This window comes from Euprymna scolopes, chromosome 35, assembly GCF_053919585.1.
Source record: "Euprymna scolopes isolate OS-2025 chromosome 35, ASM5391958v1, whole genome shotgun sequence".
NCBI classification, from domain to species: Eukaryota; Metazoa; Mollusca; class Cephalopoda; order Sepiida; family Sepiolidae; genus Euprymna; species Euprymna scolopes.
The window spans coordinates 68,907,258-68,921,469 of NC_136516.1; the positions used below are offsets into that span (position 1 = coordinate 68,907,258).

General features: G+C 36.6%; 1 protein-coding gene across 1 annotated transcript in view; it reads right to left on the reverse strand.

The window, feature by feature from the left end:
- Positions 1–14,212, reverse strand: part of LOC145259904 (PH domain leucine-rich repeat-containing protein phosphatase 2-like) — a 210,188-nt gene that overhangs the window by 107,251 nt on the left and 88,725 nt on the right. Inside the window, exon 2 of the mRNA XM_080117835.1 lies at positions 12,184–12,830. Within this exon, the coding sequence (XP_079973961.1) occupies positions 12,184–12,820 (637 nt within the window). The 5' untranslated portion in view covers positions 12,821–12,830. The remainder of the gene's footprint in view (positions 1–12,183; positions 12,831–14,212) is intronic.

A 14,212-nucleotide genomic window follows, 5' to 3' on the forward strand; every position in this document is an offset into this window, starting at 1 on the left:
AGGTGCCTAAATACGCGTTTTTCTGTTCCATGGGGTTCCCTTATTTGACACACCTTGAAACCCCATTTTATGACTTCCTGCCCTTCATTCAGACATTGTTTTGTATAGTTAATAAAAAATCTGTAGCGTTTCTTCTTCTTCTTCTTCTTCTTCTTCTTCTTCTTCTTCTTCTTATTATTATTATTATTATTATTATTATTATTATTATTATTATTATTATTATTATTAATTGTGTTACTGTTGATGATACTGCATCTGCTATTTATTTTTATTTTTATTTAAAAAATTTTTTTTTTATTTATTTTCATCAGTATTCGACAAATAAGAAGCATAGGCCACCAATTCTGGTATCAGTTATTTACAATCGCTGGCGGCCATGTTGAAGTTTCATATATATTTTTTCATGCCTATTTGCTTTTGTGTTTTCAATAACCAAACGAAGTCCCGTTCGGTAATCGGACAACGTTTAAATTAAACCCAGGTTTTCACCTGACACGAGTGCCATGTGCTTCTGCTGCACTTGTTCTTTTAACTAACAATTTAAAAATAGTTTACTTTTTAATAATAAAAATAGAAAAACACAGTCAAATTGTATTCAAAATGTGCTTATGTGGAAAACAGTCAACGATTATAAGGACTATTCTGTATTTTCACATTATTATTACTATTTTTGTAATTATAGTTATTACTATTTTTGTAATTATTATTATTATTATTATTATTATTATTATTATTATTATTATTATTATAAGACAATTTTTTAATGATAATGATGCCACTGAGCATCCTCTTGAAGAGAGAAAAACTGGGGTATAACTTTGAATCTGGTGACAGATGCCTCAACCATCTACTGTTTATGGATGATTTGAAAATATTCGGTAGAAATGAAAAGGAAATGGAGAGACTGGTAGAACTTGTGGGGACATACTCAGAAGACATTGAGATGGAGTTTGGGATTAGCAAATGTGCGGTGTTGGTGATGAAAAGAGGAGTAAAGGTTTATTCGAATGGAATAGTTCTGCCAAATGGAGAAATCATGAAAGAAATTGAAGATATGGGATATAAGTATTTGGGAGTGTTGGAGGGTGTAGGCATCATGAACAGAGAAATGAAGGAGAAAGTCAGGAAGGAGTATCTTAGAAGAGTGAAACTAATTGCAAAGTCGAAACTGTATGGAGGAAATCTAATGAAAGCAGTAAATGCATGGGCAGTCAGTGTTTTGAGATGCAGTGCGGGAATGTTAGAATGGTCTGACAAAGATTTGCATGCCATGGATATCAAAACAAGAAAAGTTTTAGCAATGTTTGGTATATTTCACATTCGAAGTAGTCTAGCAAGGCTGTATCAAAAGAGGAAAGATGATGGGAGAGGATTGAAAAGTGTAAAAGATTGTGTTAGAACCGAGGAGATGTCGTTGAAGGAGCATGTGGTTAGAAGTGGGGAGTGGATGCTTAAGGTTGTGGCCTATGAAGTGGAAGTGTGTGAGACCAAGGCTGATTATGTGAAATGTATGGATAGAGAAAGGGCAGAGGAACTGGCTGGGAAGAAAAATGCATGGAAGGTTCTTCCAGGATATAGCAGAAGTGGTTGATGAAAGATCATGGCAATGGCTTAGAGCTGGGTATCTGGCTAAGAGTACTGAAGCTTTTGTTTGTGCAGCACAAGAGCAGGCATTAGGAACACGATTGTTCAAAAAAGTGGTTCTAGGAGAGGAAATTGCTGCAGAATGCCGGATTTGTGGTAAGACCTCAGAATCAATTGTGCACCTTGCAGAAGGGTGAAGTGGACTGGCCCAGACAGAGTACCGCAAAAGACACGATCGCATGGGACTCCGGATATATTGGGAGGTGTGTAAGAGGGTTGGGGTGAAGTATGCTGGAAAATGGTTTGAGGAGGTGCCTGATGAAGTGAGAACAAGTGAGGATGGCAAGGTAGAGGTATGGTGGGACAAAAGTGTCATAATGACCAAGCAATTGGAACATAATCGTCTGGATTTGGTCGTCATTGACAAGGTCTCAAACAACTGGCAGATTGTAGACTTCTCAGTACCCTGGGACAAGAATGTGAGAGAGAAGGAGAATGAGAAGTGGAGCAATTATGCTCCATTGGCCTTGGAGATAAGGCGTATACACGGGGTTAAAACACAAATAATCCCGGTTGTAGTTGGTACACTAGGAGTAGTATCAAGTCATCTGGAAGGACAATTGAAAAAAACTACAAATCCCCGATGTTTTAGGCGGCCTTCAAACCTCTGCAATTATAGGTACCACCAACATCCTAAGGAAAACCTTTGAAGCTCCTGGTTTGAAGCTGGAATTATAAGAAATCCTCTGGAAATGAATCCCATCCCTTTCCAGAGAGACATTCATAAGCGAAATCAGAATTATTATTAAACCATATGAGCGAGCACCACTCATGCATGCACCACTGTGCATGAGACATAGGATCTTTTTCGAAATGTGGGCAGATACTGATGCACTAAACATTCAAACAGAACTCAAAAAGAAACCAGCGCTCAAGCTCGGGTGTTTGAATGTTTGCACAATGCTGACTGGCTTAACAATCTCCACTCCATCTCTGATATGCGGAATAAAGCTGTCATCACTAAAGAACTATTACACCTACAGATAGACATTGCTGCCCTGCAGGAAACCCGTATCACAGATTCAGGGAACCTCAGAGAGCCAGACTAAACCTTCTTTTGACAAGGGAAGAAAGAAGATGAAACAAGAGAGTATGGTGTTGACTTCATGGTCAAAAACTCTTTCCTCGACAACGTTAGGTCAAACTGACACTGTAGATCACAGATGAACCTATCATTGTTATATGTGTCTATGCTCTAACTATGTCAGCAACTGATGACACCAAGGATGCATTCTACAGTGAACTTAACACTTACATTCAAAATTTCTAAAATTATGAAATCCTGATAGTTATTGGTGATTTCAGTGCTCCAGTTGGGAATGACAACGAAGCTTATCCCACCTGTGTAGGACATTTTGGAGTAGAAAAGTGCAACGAAAATGGACAAAGATTACTAGAACTCTGCTCAATGCACGACCTCTATATAACAACACTTTATTCTTTACAAAACTCCATCATAGAGTATCATGGCGACACCCAAGATCAAAACATTGCACCAACTCGATCTGATTCTCATCAGGAGAAAATTCCTACCTAACTTCACAGTCATTAGAACTTATCACAGGGCTGACTGTGACACCGATCTCTCACTCGTACACTGCAAAGTCAAACTACAAACAAAGAAATTCTTCTGCACCAAACAAGCAGGAAAACCAAAGATCGATGTAACCAAGACCAAACACCAAGACAGGGTCAGGCAGTTTGAGGACAACTTCGCAGCTGATTATATCCACTCAGGATATAATAATATAGACAGTATAAATTCTTACTGACAAATCCAAACAACTTGGCATATGGGTTGAACACTACTCTGAGTTCTATTCAACAGAAAATAAGCCAGAGTGCCCTCGATAGCATCCCACATTATGCACAATTACTTGAGCTGGACATACCACCCAACATCGATGATGACTCCAAGGCAATTGAGAAACTCCCACCAGGAAAGCTCTAGGTACTGATTCCATCTCAGGTGAAATGATCAAGGGCAGCAAGTCCTCTCTCCTAAAACTATTGTGACGTTGTTGGGAAGAAGGTGCTGTTCCCCAGGACATGAGAAATGCGAACATAGTCACCCTATACAAGAGTAAAGGAGGCCGCAATAACCGCAATAATTATAGGAGTATCTCGCTACTGAGTATCATTGACAACCTATCTGCATCATTCTTACAAAACTGCAAGTTCTTGCTGAGAGAATATACTCTGAATCACAGTGTGGCTTTCGCTCCCAAGTTCCACCATAAATTGATATGATCTTCTCACTACGCCAACTCCAGAAGTGCAGAGAACAAAACAGGCCATTGTACCTTGCATTCATGGACTTTACTAAGGCATTCGACCTAATCAGTAGAGATTGACTATTCAAGATTCTGCCTTTCATTGCCCCCCCCCAACTAATAGAGTCATTTCATGACAGTATGATGCGCACCATGCAATTCAAAGGAGACATCTTTGCTGAGTTTGGTGTGAAATAGAGATGTGTGCTTGCCCCTACACTGTTTGCCATTTTCTTTGCCCTTCTCCTGAGACATGCCTTCAATTCGTCAGAAGACGGAGTTTACCTTCACTCCAGATTGGATGGCCGCCCCTTTAGTATCAACCGCCTTTAGTTCAGGACCAAAGTGCAAAAAGTTACCATCAGGAACTGTTTGCTGATGATATGGTGGTAGCATCTCACACTAAATAAAAACTTCAAGACACATCGACAGGTTTTCCAATGCTTGCAAAGAATTCAGCCTCTACATCAGCCTGAAGAAAACCCAAATCATGAGCCCAGGAACCTTATTATCTCCCATCATCAATATTAATAGTGCTTAGACATAGTCTATCAATTCCAATATCTCGGGTCTACAGCCTCAGACAACCTATATCTTGATGTAGAACTCAACAATTGCATTGGAAAAGAATCCACCACTCTTGCAAAATTGACAATTCGATTGTGGGAAAATAATCATCTCACCATCTCCACAAAAATGAACGTTTACATGGCCTGTGTCGTCAGCACTTTTCTGTATGGCAGCGAATCATGGACAACCTACAGCCACCAAGAACAGAAACTGAACATATTTCACACGTGTAATCTATGGAGAACTCTTGGAATTTCTTGGAGAGACAAAGGTACAAACAATGATGTGCTCACAAGGGCTGATATCCCCTCCATGTTCTCATCCTTCGCCAAAGACACCTACACTGGATAGACTATGTTCACCGCATGAACAATGGATGAATCCCAAAAGACATTCTCTACAGTGAACTCACTACTGGCAAAAGATAAATTAGTTGTCTTTACCACTGCTATGTTGACGTGTGCAAACGTAACATGAAAGCATGTGATATTAACCCTATCAGCTGGGAGACAAAAGCTAAAGTTCACAACATCTGGAGGCAAACGGTAACCAAAAGCCTGACTACTAGCGAAATGTCTATCACAGAACAGGTGGAGACCAAAAGACTATTCAGAAAGGCCAATCAACAAAATCTAACAGACCACCAAAACAATGCACCGACCTTCATACGCAATGTCTGTGACCGACAATGTAGATCAAAGATAGGCTTATTCAGCCACAGAAGGTGGTGTTCAACCACCTCTACAGGCACAACTCCATAGTTTTCTAGACTGACGGATGCCAACAATAATAAAATTATTATTATTATTATAACATATACATTTAATTGAAACATCATAGTACACCAGTGCCAGTTAGTCACCACCCATGTCATGAAGTGAGAGTAACTACTTTAAAAGACCAAGAACCATTACGAATGAAATTGCCTGCCACTGGACGACAGTGACTGACATTTGAAGACAAGCAATTTGCCCGCCAGTGCCATGAGGTGACAATAACCACAGTCGATTTCATTTCAGAGCAGTTCAATGAAGTGAGACACTGGGCATGATCGAGTTTTGCAGAGGAACTCAGTACCAGCTAGTGAATGCAATTATCCGCCACAATTTTATTTAAGAGTAGTCTAATGAAGGCAGAAACTGCTTATGGCCACCAGTGACTGGCACCGTATGCTGGAAAATGTCTCTGACGATTGTAAAGATGGCCAAAGTCTCTTAGTAAACGTTAGCAAATGCCTCAGTACAGCATTAACTGCTAGTGATCATCCAATGGTGGCCGATGCTGCTCATGGTCGCCAGTGACCGACACTGTATGCTGAGAACTAACAGTGACAGATGTAAAGGTAGTGAAGGTTCACTAGTAAACACCTCAATACAACACTAACTGCCAGTAATCATCACTTCCTTTCAATAGAGGCTGACACTAATCACGGCAGCCAATGTGTTCAAATTGCAAAATCAGCTAGTGCCCACTAGTAAAAGCAACTAATCGACCCAAAACATCACTAATCTCCAGTAACCAACAGTGATAACAATCATAGCAAGTGACTCCTCCTAGCTGCCACTGCCAGACAATGCCAGACAGTGGAAGCACGATGATTTCATTTGGGCAATGGTCGCAAGTACTCGTTATTTTCCAGGGTCAGCAGTTGCCCTACTAACGATCGTAGTTTAATTTTTTTTTTTTTTTTTTTTTTTTGGTGAGATGGGGAGGGAGGATCCTTTACCAAATCTGTTCTAGTTTTGTGACACACTTCCACCGGGCAACGCCGGTACACGGGTTATGCTAATATTAAACATTAATTGTTTTGACGCACATTACAAATGGCTAAAAAAAATAACAAAAAAATGTTATTGACTATTTTTACTTATATTCCGAGTGTATTTCCTTAGCACTAATTTATTTTATAAAATTTATCGATAAAATTTTATTAACGCGAATTAATTAGCAAATATTTTTTTTTATTTATGCATTAAAAAAAAATTATTTTGCAAATATTCGGAGTTATGAGTAAAGATTAGTGTTTGTCGTAAAACAACTTTGTTGACTCTACCATTAACAGTAAGTTCTGGTGGCAATTACTCCCTTTCTTTTTCGGTTGGTTCAGAGGTCTCTATTTGCCACACGGACTTAGGGTTAGTGTTAGGTTTAAGAAAGAGTCTGGTTTGTCAGAAACAAATAATAAAATCAACTTATTCATTAAAAATGTTGTTCATACCAATCAAAAGCGATTTTGCATAAGCTATTTTTCTGTTCAGTTTTAACAGTAATCTTTCTGACACATTGTTGAAGAAAGACGTTTGACTAGAAAATACCAGTCGAAAATCTGTTCTCGACAATAAATCCAGCAGAAACTAGCCAATCTCAGTAGCGTTACTGGGTAGTCTTAGGAGGTACACCCTCCCCGACCTTGCCTCCTCTCTTTGGAGAAGAGTTACTGTATTGCTAAGTTTCTGAGGCGCCCCGATCGGACAATGCCGACAGAGCTTCCTAGGCTATTTTAAGAGATCAGAGTGCCGAGTATCGTGCTTAGCAACATTGCACCTCCCATCCCGCAGCATGCGCCTTTTGCGGTCCCTCTACCCGCAAAATATAACCTAAGCACCCACAACACACTGAACCTACAATATATGGTACTTTAAACAAAATATCACGCTCGCAATGCAGAAAAAAATGGAAGATTGCAGAATTAATCTTAAGCTATGCACTACGAACGTTTTCACAACTTTTAGCTACTTTTTAGTATTTCCTATTTTTATAGCCATTTCAGCGCGTTTTGTTTCTCAATCTTTTACAAGTTATTTTTAAAAGAATTTCCCCTCCCCCCCAAAAAAAGTAAACCCAAATTTCAAAAGTATTTTGATAGAGAAAGGCTGATATAATGCCAAAAATTAAACTTGAGGAGTTTATTTGAAAAATAGAGACGGAATGTAAGAAAGATAGAAGGGAGAAAAAAAAACCGAATTAAATCAAATCAACATTAGTAAAAGTAATGAAATGATGCTAAAAGTAACGTTAAAATGGCACGATGTGGGAGAAAGTCATTAAGTGCTAGACCCATACACCGCCATTAATATGCGATGAATACTAACTCTTTAACTTATAAAGAAAATGCGTGAATTTTTTTTTTGATTGATACAATTATTAACGCTAGTCTGAACTTATAACAAATGTTTTATATTTTTACGTCAGAAATAGATCCCTGATTTTCTGATTAAAATGTTTTACTTCAGAGATAGTTTATGCATTGCAAACTTCTGTTACGATTTCGTTGAATAGTGTGATTATTTCACAAATCCGTTAACAACAACTATCTAATGTATCAGCAAGCAGCAGCAGCAGCATAATAATAATAATAATAATAATAATAATAATAATAATAATAATAATAATAATAACAACAACAACACAATAATAATAATAATAATAATAATAATAATAATAATAATAATAATAAGAAGAAGAAGAAGAAGAAGAAGAAGAAGAAGAAGAAGAAGAAGAAGAAATGACGACTACTCAAAACACATTTGTCAACTCAAATAAAAATAATTTCGAACTCACTTGAATAGTAAATAATAAAAAAGGCAAACAGGTCTTTTTAGGTGTGTGCTAATTTGTATTCTCTTGGATGGTAAATAAGATAGCAGATAAAAGTATTTTATGTATACTATATGTTAATTTGTACGTGTGCTGTGTACTGGAAGCGTGTGAGTACTTAAATCAACAGTTCATGGATTATTTTATAAAAAGTCCGGGGAAATATTTACAAGAATGTGTACATGTAAAAAAAATACCTTTAGTTCGTGTTCAATGCATATAAAAAAAATAAGCCAGCTAAGTCTTTCCTAAGATATGGAGTTCTGAAGAACGGTTTTAATTAGTTTCGATTTAGATAAACTGCGCTCACAGGATGCAACTGTAACTGGCTACAATTCTGAGCGTAACAGCTATGTTTGGATATAACTCGACAAGTGCGTGTTTCATTATATAATTTACACATTCAATAGTGGAAAATGTAATACACTTCTTACTGTCCATTATGTTAACAAAATTGATTATCGCCCTTTAGAGTTTTTCAAGTCAATATCACCCCCAACACCTTCTACCAAAACAACGCAGCATGACGGCAATATGTCTGAGATTATTGCAACTTTTATGTTACTTGCACCACGCAAAAACCGTTCTTTGATTTAAAATCATTTGTTTTCAAACGGTTCCTGAAAACTTTGTGAAAGTATATCCAGGAGTAGATAAAAAAATTCTCGCCCAAGCGCTTCTCCACTCGTTCGATGATCTGACTAATTTGTCGATTCGCATCTGAAGAGACATGTTTTCTGTCTTTTTGGTTTTGGATAGGCACGACCCACTTGAAGCTAATAATCAGCTAATTCTCTTGCTTTAACTTCGACTACTGCAAGTTCTTCCTGCCTGTATTGTGAAACGAATGACATGCAAGCCTCGATGTGAGAAATCAATGCATTTGAAGGACTCTGTAACGCTTTACTTACTTGAAGTAGCAAATCATACCAGATAATCAAATAAATAAGAAAACACCAACTCCTGATTTCACTGGGTAAAGTTCGACATTCCATGAGGATGAATCCATCTCGACTATCCAAAGACATTCATTCTAATTCTTCAATCGCGTCCAACATTTCTGTTTTCTGAAAACACGACTTAACAGTTTCCACTTTTGCTTCCCATCTTACGTCCGGAAAGCTTTTCGTTGATGCGGCAAGTAAATTGTATATACGTTTCTGATAGCCAAAGAAAGGAATAGAAGTAGCTGGCGAGCGTTCAGCATCAGCAATTACTAGATTAAGTCGACGACTGGCGGATGGCATGTATACTGCTTTTTTTTTTTAACTTTCAAGAAACGCGCCTGCACGCCATGTTTTTTCTTCGCAAATTGGACGCTATCGTACCCCTGGCCGCGAGTCTTCTACGGCAATGCCATACTTGGACAGAAAGTTGATCATGCTGTCAAAAAGACCGTTTCCGGATGTGTCACACACTAAGAAAATCAACGAAATGTTAAAAGCAATTTGCACTACATTAATTTCCCGAAAAAACAATACTTAGTGACTGAGACCAGGTGTGCAATCTAGTATTATGCTATAATATTTTAATGCAAGACTTCGGATATTATTTTATTCCGTATTGCCTTAGCAAGCAGGTCGATAAGTTATTCCAAATGTGTTTGCTGAGATAATGATCACTCACTTCATGACTCTCAGTGCGTCTGACATATTCAGATAAGACAGGATCAAATTTTGCTATTTGCTCCACTTCTCCAAGAAAATTTCCATTTCTGGTATCACGGAGCTTTTCGTTTGTGCCACGTAAGGCCAAATTTCTTTCAGCCCAAAACTAGATAATATTAATCAAGCGAAATAAAACTGCTCTACAGTATGTCTGTTCTACCTGAATCAGTTAACTTCATTGTAAGTCAACAGAGTTGCCTGACCGTTTATCATGCCATACCATCATATGATGATTTAATTGTTCATGTGTCTTCAGAGTTTTCGACAGCCGGTTCCACTGGTTACTAATCCGAGGAATGAAGACAAGTCCCCCCCCCACCAGTTTTTGCTTTCACTACTGAACAAACGGCAAAACAGAAAACCCGGTTAGTAGACTTCGAATAGACAAGCAATGAACGACAGTTGCGTTATTTTTATTCTCTTTAATTAGCAGGATCATCAGAGATACGACAAGGTAGAATATACCTTGGATCAGTATGCTCGAAAGTTGGGTCAACTGTTACTCATCTGACAGTGCACCTTTATGCTCAGAATCAGAAACACCAGAGATATCACGCACGTTTAATTGCGAGCTGGCGAAAGAGAAAAAAAATCAGATATTCTGTGAGTTTTTTAAACAATATTTGCTACTCTCTGTAATTTCAACTCCATTTTCTGGGCCCTGCTGAGTTTGTGAGCACGTTTCATTTTATATTATTCACTATTCAATAATTCTCAAAATAAAATTAATCGAAATAAAATAACCTACTAACGAAAATGGAAATGAGCGTGTGGCCCCTAATGCTGTTAAAGAAATGTTACTGATATCACAGATAACAGTGTTTGATAAAAGTGTTACAGACCGAGTATATAATTGAGGTATGTTTATTTAATATGAAAAAAATAAAAATTATATGTAAAAAAATGTGTATAAAAAGTTGTAGTGTTTCAGACAGCAATGGTGTACATATGTATATGCAACCAAAGATTTTAATTGACGATTCAAATAAACAGTCCAATAAAAAAGATTCGTTTTTAGCAAAATGGACGTCCAGTTCCAGTGTTTAGTCTTGCATTTGTTTCTTAAAACACATTTTACATTTCTTTAAAATCGAGTTCAAGAAATGAAGAATTCTCTTACGATTTTGTTGAAGCCAAATTTATTCTGTTTTTTTCTTTTGTTTTGTCTGAAAAAGTTGACTCTACCAGAAAAAAAATGTAACTGTTCCAATAATAACCAAAACTCTCTTTTTAACAGTTTCGATTCTTTTTTTTTTTTTTTAGATGAAGTATGAATGTTTGCATTTGTTAGATTAATTGTTCTCATCTTGAGTGTTACCTGCACAACGTTTCGGTCAATGGAACCCCCGACATTTGTCAGGTATAAAAGTCGCCATGTTTTGGCAAGAAAAAAGAGGTAGCTTTGCACTCTAAGGTTCCGAACTTTTAAATCTAGTTGAAAGTAAGTCTACATGAATTATAAAAATTTAGGAAAACTCGTCTCGGGAAAACTCGTCTCCGGAAAACTCGACCCCGGAAAATTCGTCCCATTTCGCTAGGTAGGAAAATTGGTCCCTTATTGAATAAATATCGATTGAAAACACATTTTATGATCGTTATTGAAGGAGATATTGTTTTTTGAAATAGACTATAGCCTCCCATAATATTTTTTAAAAATATTTTTACTTGTTTAATGTTGTTTTTTTTTGTTTTTTTTTGTTTTTTTAAATAAAATCGATTTTATAAATGTTCGTTTTCTTCCTAACTGGCTAAGTTCTTAGTGGTTTCACTTATTTTAAAGCGTTTATTATGTTCATAAAAGAGACCGCATTTTTTTTAATTAGAATTTACTTATTTACTGTTGTTTATAAATTTCAAATTGGCGCAAACGTTGGTGATTCGTGTTTATAAAATACACGGTTGCTTGATTTTCTTAAACGTTTTATGGCATCCTAAAAGTTTTGAATATTACAAAGGAAACAAGTAACTATTTATTCGTTCAAGTAATGTCCTGTCTGGTACAGGCATTGACAGCTATGCTCTCCATCTCTCTCTCTCTCTCTCTCTCTCTCTCTCTCTCTCTCTCTCTCTCTCTCTCTGCATTCATGAATCCATTGTTGCTCATCATTCACAACCCCATTCACGCCGTTTCTCAAAAGACATAATATTTAAATACATCAAACACTTTCTTGGTGACTGTTCTAACTATTGTACCAAAAAGAATCTTCTGTTCAGCACATCGAGATTTGAAACCATGATCAATTACTGCTAATATTATTTGTCAAGATTTATAAAAGGAATACCGTTTCTGAAACGATCGTACACTCAATTTGATTTTGTTTTGCTTTTCCTTTTGAAATTGATTCATGATTTTAAAATTACATTAAGTAAAATATATATCTTAAATGCATATACAAAGGTATAAAACAATGAAAATGCAAATATATACTCACCTGAATAGAATTTAACAAGGAAATGAAGTTCGGTATTGGATCCTTGTTCTTGGATCTTTTTCGGCTCTGAATATCCGAGATTTCCAAGAAATTCATTTTGCACCGCCAGTGGATGGTCCGTGGGTTCCATCCTAGTGATAATGTCCCCATTAAACTGGACATGCAGTGAGGTAGCAGGTATGCCACACTGCATGCACACCCTCTGCGCCGTCGTGCGTAGTGTACACGGAATGAGACGAGACGTACTAATGTTACCGTTGGGTACAAACACCCGGATGAATCCATGACTAGTGTCCTCATCAATCCACTTCTTCACGTCCACATCTTTACTGTGCTGACGGTGAATTGTGAAACTGTTGGCCGCCGCGGCATTCTCCTCATTTACTCGACTGTACAGGTCGGCCAGGGAGTCAGAGAGATCCCATATTTCCTCTTCACCGCGCGCCGCATTGTTGTAGAAAAGTGCACGATTGTTGTGGACTGTGTTCTTGCCGTTGTCGGCATAGTTCCACCACATCTGGTCGCTCTTTGTGACGGGCGATCCGATACTCGAGTAATACGACCTGTTGCTTGAGTTGGCAAAGTTCTGTCGGCGAGCGAGGTTCGAACCGAATGCATTGTAGTTTCCAATGGACATGTTTCATCATCTGAAAGAAAGGCAGGATAGAAATTAAAGCTTTAAAATAACAACTTTTGTTCAGTTCATTGTATACAATAGATATTTTCTATTATGTATTTGAATTTTTTAGATGAGGAATGATAATTTGTATCATTTGTATTATTTGGACTATTGTTCTCATCTTGAATGTTATTTTCACGTTTCCAGTGATTTAATCTCCGCATTTCTTCAAGCCGACCTCAGGAATCTTGCTGTAGAACTCGAGAATCTACATGGGATTTTGAACAAAACTCTTTATTTAATCAACGGGGTATGATGCTCTCGTTCCGTTAACCATGACTGGATAGTAATTCGCAATTGTATTCTTTATATCGCCTGCATTGAGGATTGAACCTTTAACCTCCAGAAGAACGTAACTTAGAACTGAATTTTAACGAGTACTTTACCTTTTATGCCAAGATATACCTGAAATAGACCGGGGGTTACATCGGCTCAAATGTTGTGAAAACAACACTTAAAATGAGATCAAGGATTCGAATAATCCTAATGATACGAATATTTTCTAATAACTATCGTATTGATTTTATTGAATTACTCTAAGAGTTAATAAAAGACAAATATAGAAATCAAAGCTCAAAATACATATGACCATTTCGGGACTGTGTGTTTCCCGCTTTTATCCGACTTACACAATTTTTTTAATTTACTATTAATCGAAGTTTATTTAACTGAAAAACGCAATAGTGTAAAGTACTAACAGGAATTTAAAAATCCTATTTACAAAAAATAATTTTACATAGTGAAATAAGGCAAAGTAAAAAGTTTGCGAGTTGATAACAAAAAAAGAAAAAAGAAAGAATAACTCCAGACAATAGGTACGTAGTTGGTTTCTTCTTCTTTGCATTCGTCACATAATCAGCACCCTCTTGCTTTCTCTCTCTCTCTCCCTCTCTCTCTCTCTCTCTTTGTATATATATATATATATATATATATATATATATATATATATATATATATATATATATATATATATATATATATATATCGGGATGCTTGCTGATTTTGACATATATCTCTAAGCTTCTCATCTAGAAATAGACCGGCTTCACTTATTTCTCCAACTGAATTACATCTGAAAAGTCGAAATTTGATTTTGACTAGCCAATTTTTTTTTTCCATCATGTTCTTTAAAATAAAAGTATATTTCGATTAAGTTTACTTTTGACAAGTTTCTTACAATCAAGCTATTCTTATCATTGAAAATTACAAATGAAATGAAATATTGTTATTTACTAGCAGGTTGACCGGACGCTACCTATATAAAATCGAATAGTTTAATATATTCTATAATATATAATAAATATAAAATTGAATAGTTTAATATATATAAAATCGAATAGTTTAATATAT